This window comes from Galeopterus variegatus, unplaced genomic scaffold (genome assembly GCF_000696425.1).
Source record: "Galeopterus variegatus unplaced genomic scaffold, G_variegatus-3.0.2 Scaffold368, whole genome shotgun sequence".
Lineage (NCBI taxonomy): Eukaryota > Metazoa > Chordata > Mammalia > Dermoptera > Cynocephalidae > Galeopterus > Galeopterus variegatus.
Window position 1 is genome coordinate 141,885 of NW_007726479.1, and position 13,067 is coordinate 154,951.

The 13,067-nt window shown below is 33.7% G+C and overlaps 1 protein-coding gene across 1 annotated transcript in view; it reads left to right on the forward strand.

Annotated features, from left to right (window-relative positions):
* The first annotated feature begins 262 nt into the window (after nt 1-262).
* Nucleotides 263-13,067, forward strand: part of RGS21 (regulator of G-protein signaling 21) — a 30,464-nt gene continuing 17,659 nt past the window's right edge. Inside the window, exons 1-3 of the mRNA XM_008568038.1 lie at nt 263-331; nt 4,563-4,639; nt 8,330-8,496. Coding sequence (XP_008566260.1) covers nt 321-331; nt 4,563-4,639; nt 8,330-8,496 — 255 coding nt within the window. The 5' untranslated portion in view covers nt 263-320. The remainder of the gene's footprint in view (nt 332-4,562; nt 4,640-8,329; nt 8,497-13,067) is intronic.

A 13,067-nucleotide genomic window follows, 5' to 3' on the forward strand; every position in this document is an offset into this window, starting at 1 on the left:
GTTGTAAATAAATGTATATAAATTTCAGAAATTGAACTTTCAAATGGAATTTATTTCATCAATGCCACAGACTGAGAGAAATGTCACATTTATTCAGAGTTATTTGTTACTTAGAAGTTTAAGTGTGTTGACCAATGAAAAGTTAACGAAATGGAAAAAGCTGAGAATAGCATGATTTAAAGAATGCCAGCTTGTGACCCAGGGGATAGGTATTTGCATACTAATTGTAATGTTCCTGCTGTCACATTACCTCCAGCTTGAAGATCAGTCAGAAAGAGAAATCCGGCATCATCTGTGACAGTCAGACACTGGAACGAAAAATGCCAGTGAAGTGAGTTGCTGTTTAAAGCTATTTTTATCTCAGAAGATGTACAAGTGAAACACTTGAGTCTTCGTTAGTCTAGATGTTTTGTTTTCTTCATTTATGATGAGTATGTTCATTCTTTCTTCCTGATTTTTCTCCGTTCTCTATTGATTTCCTCTTTTCTAAAATATGTTAACAATTTGAGTTCTGCTTTTGCAACTAATTCTTTATATGCGTTAAAGAAAGGTTATAAAGTGATGGAAGACCACTGAGGTCTCCTGTGTGATGGTTTTCAAAATTATGAAATGAGTTAGAGATGTAACATGTATATATATGATCCTTGCAAAAATTATTTATCACAATTTTATTGAGAAATATTTACATGGATATTTAATGCCGGGTAAGGAAGCAGCTGTCACTTCCTGGAGCACATGGACTCCTTGCTTGAATTTTCCATTCTCCAGCACACTGCTAATTGAGTGTGAACAGCTGAGTTGTTGGATTCCACATTTTTTAATGCAATACAACTGGTTCTAGCTGGCACAATTAGCAAGATAACTGGTATCTTTCACGCAGTTCCCATCTGGCCTGGCTCTTCTCTGGACATGTAATATGGTTACTGCTGGCCTTGATGGCACTTGCTTAATGAAGAAAACAAAAAGGAAATCAGCCAAAACCCCATGAAAGACTAAGTGCAATTTTGGCTCCAGATACACAGTGCATTTTTACGGCAAATAATACACACACAAAAAGTTACTCCGATTATGCATTATAATTTTACACAAAATAAACACACACACACAAATGAGAAGAGCCAGACAAAACCTTTGTTAAGGTTATAACTAAAATCTAAATTTAAAAAAAAAAAACACACAAAAGAAATAAAGGAGTGGCACATTGCCCATTTATTTAAGGTAATACGTGTCAAATAAAAGTCAACCAAGTCAGTATAGTTTTAAATCAGCCACCCTCTTTTTTCCCCAATTTTTATTCATTAGATTTCTTTCTTAACACAATCATATGCTTCACTCACTTCTAACATAAGAAATATACTATTTTTATTTGATAAATGCACAGGCTTTAAGAATGTCTGTCTTGTGTACACTTTCTATCAAGTAGTCAATTACCACAATTCAACTCTTGTGGTAATGTTTGTGTGAAGTTTGATAAAACTCTATTACAGAAAAATCACTTCCCAAGCAGTTATTATAAATGTTTGAAAACATGAATACGGTATACACATATATGCACTGACTCATCCCTTTTAGGAAGAAGTGTGGCAGGAGTTTGAGTTACAAGCAGACATGCCTGTGTTTGAATACCTATTACATGACTGTATCTGTGGGACATTGCACCAGTGATTAGCATCTCTGAGACTCTACTCATTGGTAAAATCGGAATAAAACAGACTATAATTCTCAAGATTAAATTAGGTAAAGTATAAGATGTGCTTATCGCAACGTGGTGTACATGTAAACATTCAATGCATTGTTGTGCGTTTTCGTGCTTTTCTTAGTATTGCCTTTCAGTTTATTCATACCGTTAATTTGCTCTTCAACAGAATTACAAATATACACGAAACTCCAAATTTTATAAATTTTGATGGTAATGAACAAGCATTACTTCTTAAAATAGTTACATTTTACCTAAATTGCACCTTCTGGGTGAGAAATAGGTTAGAAAACAGTGAGCTGGAAGCATTCTGGGCATTAGCACACATCAGCAAAGATATTCCTTCAGAGTTGAAGGGCAAATATTCCCATTACAGCAATGTCAGCATTTTGTGGACCTTAATTAATACTACAATAGCCTCGTATTTCTAATTCTATTATCGATAATATTTCATATCTATATCTTTAGAATATCTATGATATTTTTGTATCTCTCTGTAATTCAAAACATTGAAAAATTTTCTTTTGTCTTTGGTTCAACACTATTTCCCAGTCTTTTCTTCCTTTCTATTTTTACTGTTTTTCTACATTAATGAAGACGGTAAGAGTGGTGGCCATTTATTTGAACACTTCCATTCTACAAAGACTCCTTTGCATCCAAAAAGTTCATCATGGAATTTTTTTTTTTTTTTTTTTTTTTTCTTTTGGCCTAACCAAAACCAGGCTCTCCCTAAAGGATATGACTTGTCCTGACACGTTCCAGCACGGATGTTGACTGTCCTCTCCAGCCTCACATGCCTCAGAGTTGAGAGTGAGGCCCATCATGGTCTATTGCCCCCCAGTGATGGTTTTGCATCATTTCTCCTCTGCTGTCGCCCCCAAACACCCAGGGCCTTTGAAGCTAATACAATTTAGCAATACCTTTCAATAATCTGTTCATCACTGTAATCGACCAGCATCTTGAACACCATTACTCCTCTTCCATTGAAGATTTTAATACCAGCCATTGTTGGGGGTTTGGTCATCCATTGGTTATTTGTTAATATGTTCAATAAATATTTCTTAGACCAGACACACTGCTCTCAATGCTAAAAAATAACATCTAAGCCCTGTCATTGGAGAACATACATACTAATGGGGGAGTAGTAGATGTTCATCTTTGAATGAATTTGCCTAGATTCCATTTCTCGGTGTTTTTCCTGGATGGCTGTTCCTCATTTAAAAGGGATATACTATGAGGCCAGACTCCTCTCTATCCTATTCGTTCACATATATTCCACAGACACTGAGTAGCTTTTCATTTGAATACCCTGCTAACCACCAAATTTCATCCTATAATAAGAGATATTTTTAAACATGTGCATTTTAAGTGACCTTGTGATAATTTTATAAATCCTACAAGATCTCATATTTGAGTTACATGAAATACAGCATAAGCTTATTTGAGTAGCAGGTTGTAGAGTGCACAAAAGCTCCTCAATGTAAAATTAAATCTAGAATTGGGTCCCACTTATGAAAAATGGAAACTGAACATCCCAAATCTTGTAAAATGTCCATTTGCATTAAAAAAACACCATTTTAAAATGGTTACACAAGTAATCTTGTGTCTCCAAAATTTAGTGAGTCAAGACAGAAAGGAAAGTCAGCTGCTCACTGCTAGAGGCAAAAAAAATAGAGAAAGGAAATGTGAGTAATGGAAGATAGCAAAATGCATTCCCAGTCACAATCCATTCTATGTGCTCTCTATGAGGACAACCCTTATTATCTAAAAATACAACTACTACTGCAATAGCAGAAGAGAGCACAATCAATCATAACAAAAATTATAAAAACTGCAGCAAATTATAGGAAGTAATAGAATATAAAGGCATAGGGATTACTTCACACTAGCATATTTAAGATTAGTCACCTTGATGTGCAAATGCAAAATTTTATAGGAATAACTGTATATGAGACTGTATCTATTTATTATCAGTCATTTTAATAGAAACCTTAAATTGGACAATCTGACCATCTCTTGCCATAACTAGGTCATTTGCACATCAGAGCTACATAATCCAGCATGTTTTCTGGAGGCAGCAGATGCTTTCTATGTATGGAGGCTTATTTCATCAGGATTTTTTATTAAGGGGAATAATGCATAATATATTTCCATCTCAGAAAGTTTATATCTTAAATCTGATTTATTATTTCTACATCACATCCCCAAAAGTATACCTTCTTCAAAAGACTTAAGTCTATAAATTTTTTGACTGCTTTGGAAAAGATATTACCCTGTTGTGACAGATTTCTAGATTTAAATAAATCAATCCAGAACTAGAAGCATACCAGTCTAAGGAGAAATAAAGACTGCCTTAGTGGTGGTAAAAACTTCTCAAAATACCATGAACAAATGTTTACACTATCATTGTGTTAAAAAAATCTTAAAACTTTTTTGAACTTTTTTGAGATGCATAATTATAAAATAGATAATTTTTGTACTGTGAAAACTTAGAAAATAGTTCATTTATCACCACTGCTATCACAGTAACTTTTCAAGAGTGGACTAGAATAATGCTACATAAATTAACAATTAATATATTTGTAGTTGAGAAGAAATTTGCTGTTGCTCCACAGAACCTATATCTTGTGCAAATATTATTAACATAGTGGGTTAGATTAATAATTTGCCGATGTCAAATTATATCACACTTCATGTTGTTATAGCTGTCCACTGTGGAAAAGCATTATATAATTTTTGTTGACCTTTTGCTGTTTGATTAAGGGCACAAAGCTCATTTAAATGATGTAATTCAATAATTACACATAGCTCTAATATTACAATAGGTTGTAGAAGAAAAAGATCACAATGCTATTGTCAAGGGTAGATGTTGTTTCTACAGGTCACCAACCACAGAAGCAATGGCGTGGTCTGAAAATATGGACACACTTTTAGCCAACGAAGGTAAGATCCAACAAATAATAGGTTTAAAAATATAATAATTAAATAGAAATAGTCAAATTCTGAAAGTGGCAGACATATAAAGTATGAATTTGATCAGTATCCGAAGTAAAAGATTCCTAACAGTCACATAGATTTATAAAGGTCTAAAGTCTAAATGAAATTAGCTTTGGCCTAAAATAAGATACACTTATAGAAACCATAAAATAAAAGGAAAATTTCAAATAGCAAGTGAGAAATTTTTCATTTTCTTAGCTCACTATCATTTGATGTATATAATGACTGCCTTTGGTTCAAGATGAAAGAAACTATTGAAAAGTTGAAAACTTAAATGAATCACTGGTTTTATATGTCCTGTAGGTTAAAATAAAAAGCATTTTAAAGTACTTATTTCAACTGAGTTATTCTCATTTTTTGTGAATACAGAAACACTTAAATGTGTACGTGTGTATATTAATATCTTTATGTGTGAACATATATTAATATTTAATAGAATGGTTCAATAAGGTAATTTTGGCCAATTATAAATAAAATGCCCCAGTCTTTGATAGAAAATAGTTATAAACAAAATAGTCACAAAGGTATCCACTGCTTCGCAGCAGCTCTCTCTCACCCAAGAGGGAGAATAAATGACACTACAGAGACCTATATAGAAAATATTTATAATGTAGCATTATTTGTACTAATCAAATGGTATTTCCATTTAAAATACACAAAGTAAAAAGAATATTAGAAAAGCTTAAAACATGCTTCACAGCTGTTTATTCATATATGAAGTTACACTGAATCAAATGGGTCTAAATAGTCTGAATTTATTATACTTAAATGCCTAATTTCTAAGGAATTAACATAAAATAATTCACATAACTCTTACAAACCAACTAAAAATATATATTAAAGATATTAAAAAAAAGGAATTGCACTTTTGTAAATTTTGAATGGTGTGTTTCTTTTTTTTAAGTGTGTATAACCAATGGGATAGATCAGGTTTGCTAAGAGCCTCACCAAAGTATCTTGGTGAGTTGTGACTCGGCAGGCTCCAGAGTGGAGAAGTCTGTACAAAGCAGCACAAAACAGAGGCACGGATGGTGCTGAGACAAAGGCAAATGCTTCCACCTGCAAACCCACTGGGATTTTATATTTCATACAATATTAAAAAGAAAAGTCATAGATTCATCTCAAAAGCTGTTTGGTTTTGCTTTTTATGCCAGAGAAATAGCAATAGAGTACATGCTTTTTAATGCTTTAAATAGCTAAAGTCACCAAATTACCTAGTTGTTTTTGTCGACTTGAGAACAGGCATTAGTGTTGTCTTCACCCTGTATTGCTGACCAGTAGTCTTTCCATTCTGCAGAGAATACCCTGCATAATGATTTTAGTTGTATGTAGCCTATCATTCCAAAATCACTGGCATCCTTTGAATATTCAAATTGTATGTATAGAATGGAAGAGTAGGTCGACAGAATATTGTGTAAAAAACAGAGATGACTAGCCCCAGTTTTAGTTGTTTAAGTTGTGTATTTTGATCCATTGGGTCCTAAACCAAGTGATGGGAGTAGGAAAAAGACGTTGTTAGTTCAAAGTAGCCCTTTATTAAAACTGAAGAGCAGGAGAAATTAATGATTGTTTCTTGATCTCTAACTTCCCATCTTTCTGGGATGCACTTAGATAATCTTCCCAGGGAGAAAGCTTCATACGCTTTAAGACATGCACATAAAAAAGTGCCAGGCATGAATCTACAATATTCTTTCAGCATTATTAAAGTATATTTTATCTTCTATATAAAATAGATTTAAGCATAGATTCTGTTCAAACCTCTCAAATTCATCATTGTTTGGACCACATTCAGGGAAAATTTTAATTGAGTGTTACTAAGAAGATTTTTATAACCTAAATTTGTGTCACAGAAGCTTCTTGGATGTATTTTTAAATGCAAGAAACGTGCAGTTAATTGAATTTTTATATAGTGCTCACATATTTACAACATCCACAGTCTCCAATATTGCTCCTGAGAATTTTAATTGGTACCTGATAACCTTTTGCAATGACTTGTTATTTCAACTCTATTTCAAATCATTTAAAAAAATTGTTAAATCTATTTTTAATCCAGTGTTTTTAGACACTTTAATCTTGTTCCAGAAAGCTCTTTTTTGTTTCCTCTCATTAAATAACTTTTGCTTTCTACCTGCAGCAACCTACAAAGGGACTCAGGCCCCTTTTCCATAAAGTTTTCTCATATATTTTTTCCCTAGTCAGTATTTCCTATCCCCTGATTTTCCAGAAGCTTATTTTTCCCATACTTTGGAACTTGAAGGACTAACTTTCTGAGCCTGCAGTCAGGGAAGAACTGCCTTGAGCGCATGCAAAAGGGGACCCTCCTGGTAGCTAGAGGAGAAAAGCACCGCTGTTTTGGAAGGCAAATTCCTCTGAATGACAAAAGCACTGGTGTATGTTTCCTCCTCAGAGACACATACAGTCTCACCTATAAACAGATACTGCCATCAGAAGAATGCAAACTCAGAAACTGGAAACATGACCTTAATATACAGGTTTAGTTTGATCAACAGAGGGAATCTGACAATGATCTTTTTAACCTGCTATCCAACTAGAGGCATACTGAGCTCTAAACTATTTAGCAAGAATTACCTTTTCAAATGAGCTCTGGATATACCAAAGAAGAATACTTCAGGGAACATTTTGACAAGGAGTAGAAAAGAAGGGTCTAAACACATGGTCAAAGTCAACTATCTATAAGAGCAAAAAATAAAGGTATAAATTTGGCTGAAAGTAAGATAAAGAGGAGAATTGGGACCTATGGGAACCACAGATTGCAAGCCAGCCTGTGGTTATTAAATTTTAAAAAATGCATGTGATATGCAAGCCAAAATAAATGAGCCTGCAAGTGAGTGGGTCCATTTGCAGTCCCTGGTCTAAAGTTTCTGGAGAAGTACATGCTCAGGAGAATGCATGGGAGCAGGAGGAAAACAATAAGCACAGGTACCTTGAGGGAGAAGGGGAGACATCAGAGTTTTGCTTAAAATAACATTGGGGAAAAGCCCACTTATTTGCCTTACAGAATTAAAACTACCTATCACCACATAAAAGGGAGAAGTATTCACACCAAATATTTTGTCAATTACTTTCTTGGTTTAGAGATTAGAGTTGGCCAATATATTCACCCCAGACTAGTAAATGTCAGCCCTTCCTCCTTCACTTTAAGCCCAAACCAACACAATTTAACCCCTTAGCATCAAATGGTGTTTCTTCATCAACTCATAGCAACGAAGATATTCTTACTGTGAAGTTAGGATAACATCATTAATTTTATCCGAGCTTAGTGCAATAGCTGTAAAAAGCAGCCCATGCTATGAAATAATTACCATCAAGACATTCTCCTAAACATAACTTCTAGACTTTTCAGGCCTAGGAAAAAAAAAAAAAAAAGTACAGGTTTTCTTTGTTAATGGAGTTAATTGCAGAAATGCAGATATAAATATTTTATGTTTATAAAATTACTGATTCAAAATAACTTTTTCTAAAGGTAGAAACTGAAGTATATAAATGTATTTAGGAGAATGATAAATGTTTGCCACTGAATACTCAGTACATGCTCATAATATACAATGTAATCGTTTTGGTCACATTACTGCTCTGTATGATATTATACAAGAGTTTTTCATATTTATTTTATAGCTGGTCTAGATGCTTTTCGAACATTTCTAAAATCAGAGTTTAGTGAAGAAAACGTTGAATTCTGGCTTGCCTGTGAAGACTTCAAGAAAACAGAAAGTGCAGAAAAAATTGCTTCCAAAGCCAAGATGATTTATTCTGAATTCATTGAAGCTGATGCACCTAAAGAGGTGAGTGAACTACTTCAGGACAGTGAAGATTCATCCCCTGACAGATCTGCTGCCAATTAGATGTTAGATCCATCTAAAGGGTAATCACATTATTACCATGTATTCAAATAAAAAATGTCAGCAGACTCCAATAGAAGTTTGAGATGATCCACAGTCTTTCATTGATTCAGTAAATATTTTTCAACACCTACTATGGTCCAGATATGACCAATATTTCTGTCTTCTTGGCACAGCATGAAGGCTCTTGAAAAACAGTGTCTAATATCTCAAATTAAACAGCTCTAAAGTCAAACTGCCAGAAATCCTGCTTTAAAATGTGGTCGGATTGCCAGTGCAGTTTCTGTTTTCCTTTTATAAAATAGCAAGTTAAACAAGGTCAATGTGGGATAGTATTCTTCATATTTAAAAAAAAAAATGTGAGTAGAAAAAAAATACCTATTAACCGACAGTATAAATTCCTCATTTTTAATATTTTGGAGGTCCACTTTATGGCATATTATAATGTCTTAACTTCCGAAAAGGGGTTTTGCTTACTTTGAATCAAAGGTATGAGACACTGTATAAAGTGATCAGGACCTACCTGTGTTGCTTTAAGGTCAGGACAATAGAAAGTGCCTTAAGGAGAATGACTCTGATAACAGCCCCCAAAAAGTTCTTTGTGTGTTGAACATCTCATTTTTATTTGATTTAATTTCCAGACCAAAACGAGGATCATCTTCAGATACACTTAATTTTAACTGTGAAGTTTAATTAATTTGTATTTTAAAACTGCTTTGGATTTTTTTTTAACTGAATATATCAAATAAGCAAAGAGTTTAAATGCATAAGTAGCAGGCAAACAGGAAATTAAACTGTATTAAACTACTAGTACTAAACATAAACTACTAGGACCTTTCATCTTCCCTGCAGAGGTGAAATACTGATAAAGAATATCAGGTGAGAGCTATTATATTTTCTGATCCAAAATTAGGATTCATGGTATGAGAAGGATAGTGGTACTTATGGGAAAAGGACAGACTAGATGAAATGCAGATACTTAAAGTTACCATATCAATAGTTCAAGTTTTAGATGGACATTAATTCCTGCTGCATATATTAGTCTAGCAAAGCATTAAGACACAGAACCACTGAAGTATGTCCTGGAATTCATAGGGGGGAAAAAAAGAACTTTAATTCCTGTGGATCTATTTCAGCACTCATTTTCAAGTCATCATCTAAGAATCAATAAATAATTCTGGAAAATTTAAAATGTAGTATGGAAGATTTGTCAAGTTGATTAATGTGCCATTCCCTAAAAGGCTTTGAAATCAACCCTAAAGATATCCTATTTATTGTGATATTAGTTTAAAAGCCAGGTCTTTTTCTTTCTTTATGAATCCATCTAATTAACAGTGGTTGTTTTAGGATAACATTCTCAAACTTTGTGTATGAAAAATCTTCTAGTAAGAAATGTAGTTTTTTTATTACAGCTGAATTCAAAGTTACAATATGCAATAAATTATCAATTTTGACAAAATAGTTCCTTTTGTTTTCCTCACCTTTTATCCCAAAATAAATTTATATAGTAATAATTTACCTAAATAGTATAGTTATTTTAGGATATAAAACTTTTACAGTTTTTTATAGTTTGTCCATCTAATTAATTTTGACTAAATAAAACACAATTAAATTTATGGCTGCTTCTTGAGTAATAAATTGTCTCCTTCCAGTGTTTCTAAAAAGGTTATTACTGGATATAATGAAATGTATTAAAAATAAAGATTAAAAACAAATATTATATTTACTGTATTTGAAATAGTCATTCTCTTTCCTATAATTTTCCTTTAGTTATTTCCAATTCAACTTCCTAAAGGGCATTTTCCTGTTATATTTTATACCAATTACAGTCTTGAAGGTATTTTTTCAATAGTCTATCAATTATATGTTAAATATAATATGGCTGTTAGTATTTTGACTCATTAAATTGACTTATTGAGTGCCTGTCCTTACAATGAAGTCACAGAGTGGAAGGAGCGATTGACATGTAATAAAAACCAGTCCAATACACTACAGGCAATACAACAATGCAACCACATTTGAAGTTCATTATTAGTACAGTGGAAAAGAATGATTAAATCTATCAGGAGAATTAAGAGATGGATTTTCAGAGTGGCTCACACATGAAAATAGTAGGTTGTGAAAAATAAGTCACATATTTTCAAGAGAGCAAATGAAGAAAGAATATTTTACACTGAGAGGACATTGGTATAGCACTGATTGGTATAAAGCTCCCTAGTGTTTCTGGAAAATGCATTTTGATATTGCTAATGTGAACAGAAAAGTGAGGGATGAAGTTGGACAGGTAGGCAGCAGTGGAGTTGAAGAATTGATGGGAAGTATCCTAGAGGATCTAGTAGGCAGATTTGACAAGACTAGATGATATCCATAGGTTGGAAAATATAATGATTTTCCTAAGTAGGAAATTAACTTAAGAATGAGAATTATATGAGAATTCACCATTTTTCGATATTAAATGATAGTTGTATAACTGACTCTTATAAAGAATCTTAACTATAACCAATTTCCTTGATAGAAAATCCTAAAATAAAGAACATTGACAAGGTCACGTTATCCAGATGTCTATTAAATTCTGATTACTTTATTTTCAACTTCTTATATCTTTATTTCTTCATCTATAAAATTGCTAGCATGACTTAATGATTTTTAATTGATGCAATTAGACAATTTACAATTACACTATACTAAACTTACTAAATGATCCCTGTCTATAAATTGAGGTTACTCACAGTTGTCAGTTTCCTGTTCTAATAGGCAAAGACTGCACACAAAATCTGAACTTTCCAGTCTCTGTGAGAGATCATGATAATTTCAACTGGATTTTATGCTCTCTTCTGTATAGTATCACCTTCTCTCTGGTTCTTACATTAATAGGGAGTTATTATGAGGTAATGGAAAAATCCTAAAGTTGGATATGTCTAGACCTGGGTTCAAATCCTGACTCCTCAATTGTTTCATCTGTGGTAAGCTATTTCATAACCCTGTACCTCAGTTTCCTCTTCTGAAGAAGCATAATAATACATCTACATAGGACAGATTAAAATGGTAAATGAGATAATGTGCCTATGGTTTACATCATGCGAAACAGTTAAAAAATTTTAATCCCTTTCTGTCCTTAAACAAGTCACTATAAGTGCTATTAACTCTACCTGAAAACAACCCTTAAATAACTTCTAGGAACATTTGAAAACAAGAAACTTTAAAAGACTCGATAAAAGCGTAAAAGTGAACACAAGTAAAAACTTGTTAACAAATTACCAGGTTCAGATAAAAAGAGCTACTCATTGAATGAACTGTAGCTAGCTTGGTTCAGGAGAAAATACTGCAGGAAAAAAAAATAATAATGTGGCCCAGGAAATTTGACTGAGAGTCTTGAAAATGAGAAAATTATTAGATGAGCAATGTATTGTTTAAACTCTCTCTACTTTGAACACAGTAAGAACCTGGGAGTAACAAAACAAACAAACAAAAATTCTTAAACTTGTATTTATCTTTCAGTTAGGACCACTAATTTCATAATATTTGGAAATTTTCAAGAAAAATACTATTATATAGATTCACAAAAATGTATTTATCCAAGAAAATTTTAAAATATTTGCATATTCAGCTAAGAAATTGATGTATTTTAAATATTTATATTGTACAGTCGTGCTCTGCATAAGACTTCGTTCAGCAGCAGATCACATAGAGGACAATAGTCGGGGTGACAGGCTGGGTTTGTTACAGGCTATACCATATAGGTTTTTGTGTGTACTCTACGATGTTTGCATGATGACAAAATCACCTAACAGTACATGTCTTAGAACATCCTTAAGCAACACATGACTGTATTTATGTCCCTTATACTGAAAAGAAAACTGGTCATAAGAGGATAATGAAAATATGTCATAAAGTAAAAATTGTTTATGCTGATTATCATTCTGTGAGATTAGAAAATAGTGTCAAATCATACCACAGTGTAATGTTTAAAAATTATATAAATTCAACTTTGTAATATCACCAATCCAGAAACAAATATATAGGTAGTGTCAAAATATAGCACAAGGGCCGGCCGGTGGCGCACTGGATAGTGCGCCGCTTGGGAAGCGCGGCAGCGCTCCCGCCCGAGGGTTCGGATCCCACATACGGACCGGTTCCCGCTCACTGGCTGAGCGAGGAATTGTTTATGCTGATTATCATTCTGTGAGATTAGAAAATAGTGTCAAATCATACCACAGTGTAATGTTTAAAAATTATATAAATTCAACTTTGTAATATCACCAATCCAGAAACAAATATATAGGTAGTGTCAAAATATAGCACAAGGGCCGGCCGGTGGCGCACTGGATAGTGCGCCGCTTGGGAAGCGCGGCAGCGCTCCCGCCCGAGGGTTCGGATCCCACATACAGACCCGCTCCCGCTCACTGGCTGAGCGAGGTGCGGGAGCAACACCGAGGTTTGCAATCCCGTTGCTGGTCCCTGGTCCGGTACGGGGGCAACACTGAGGGTTGCGATCCGTTGCCGGACATGGAAAA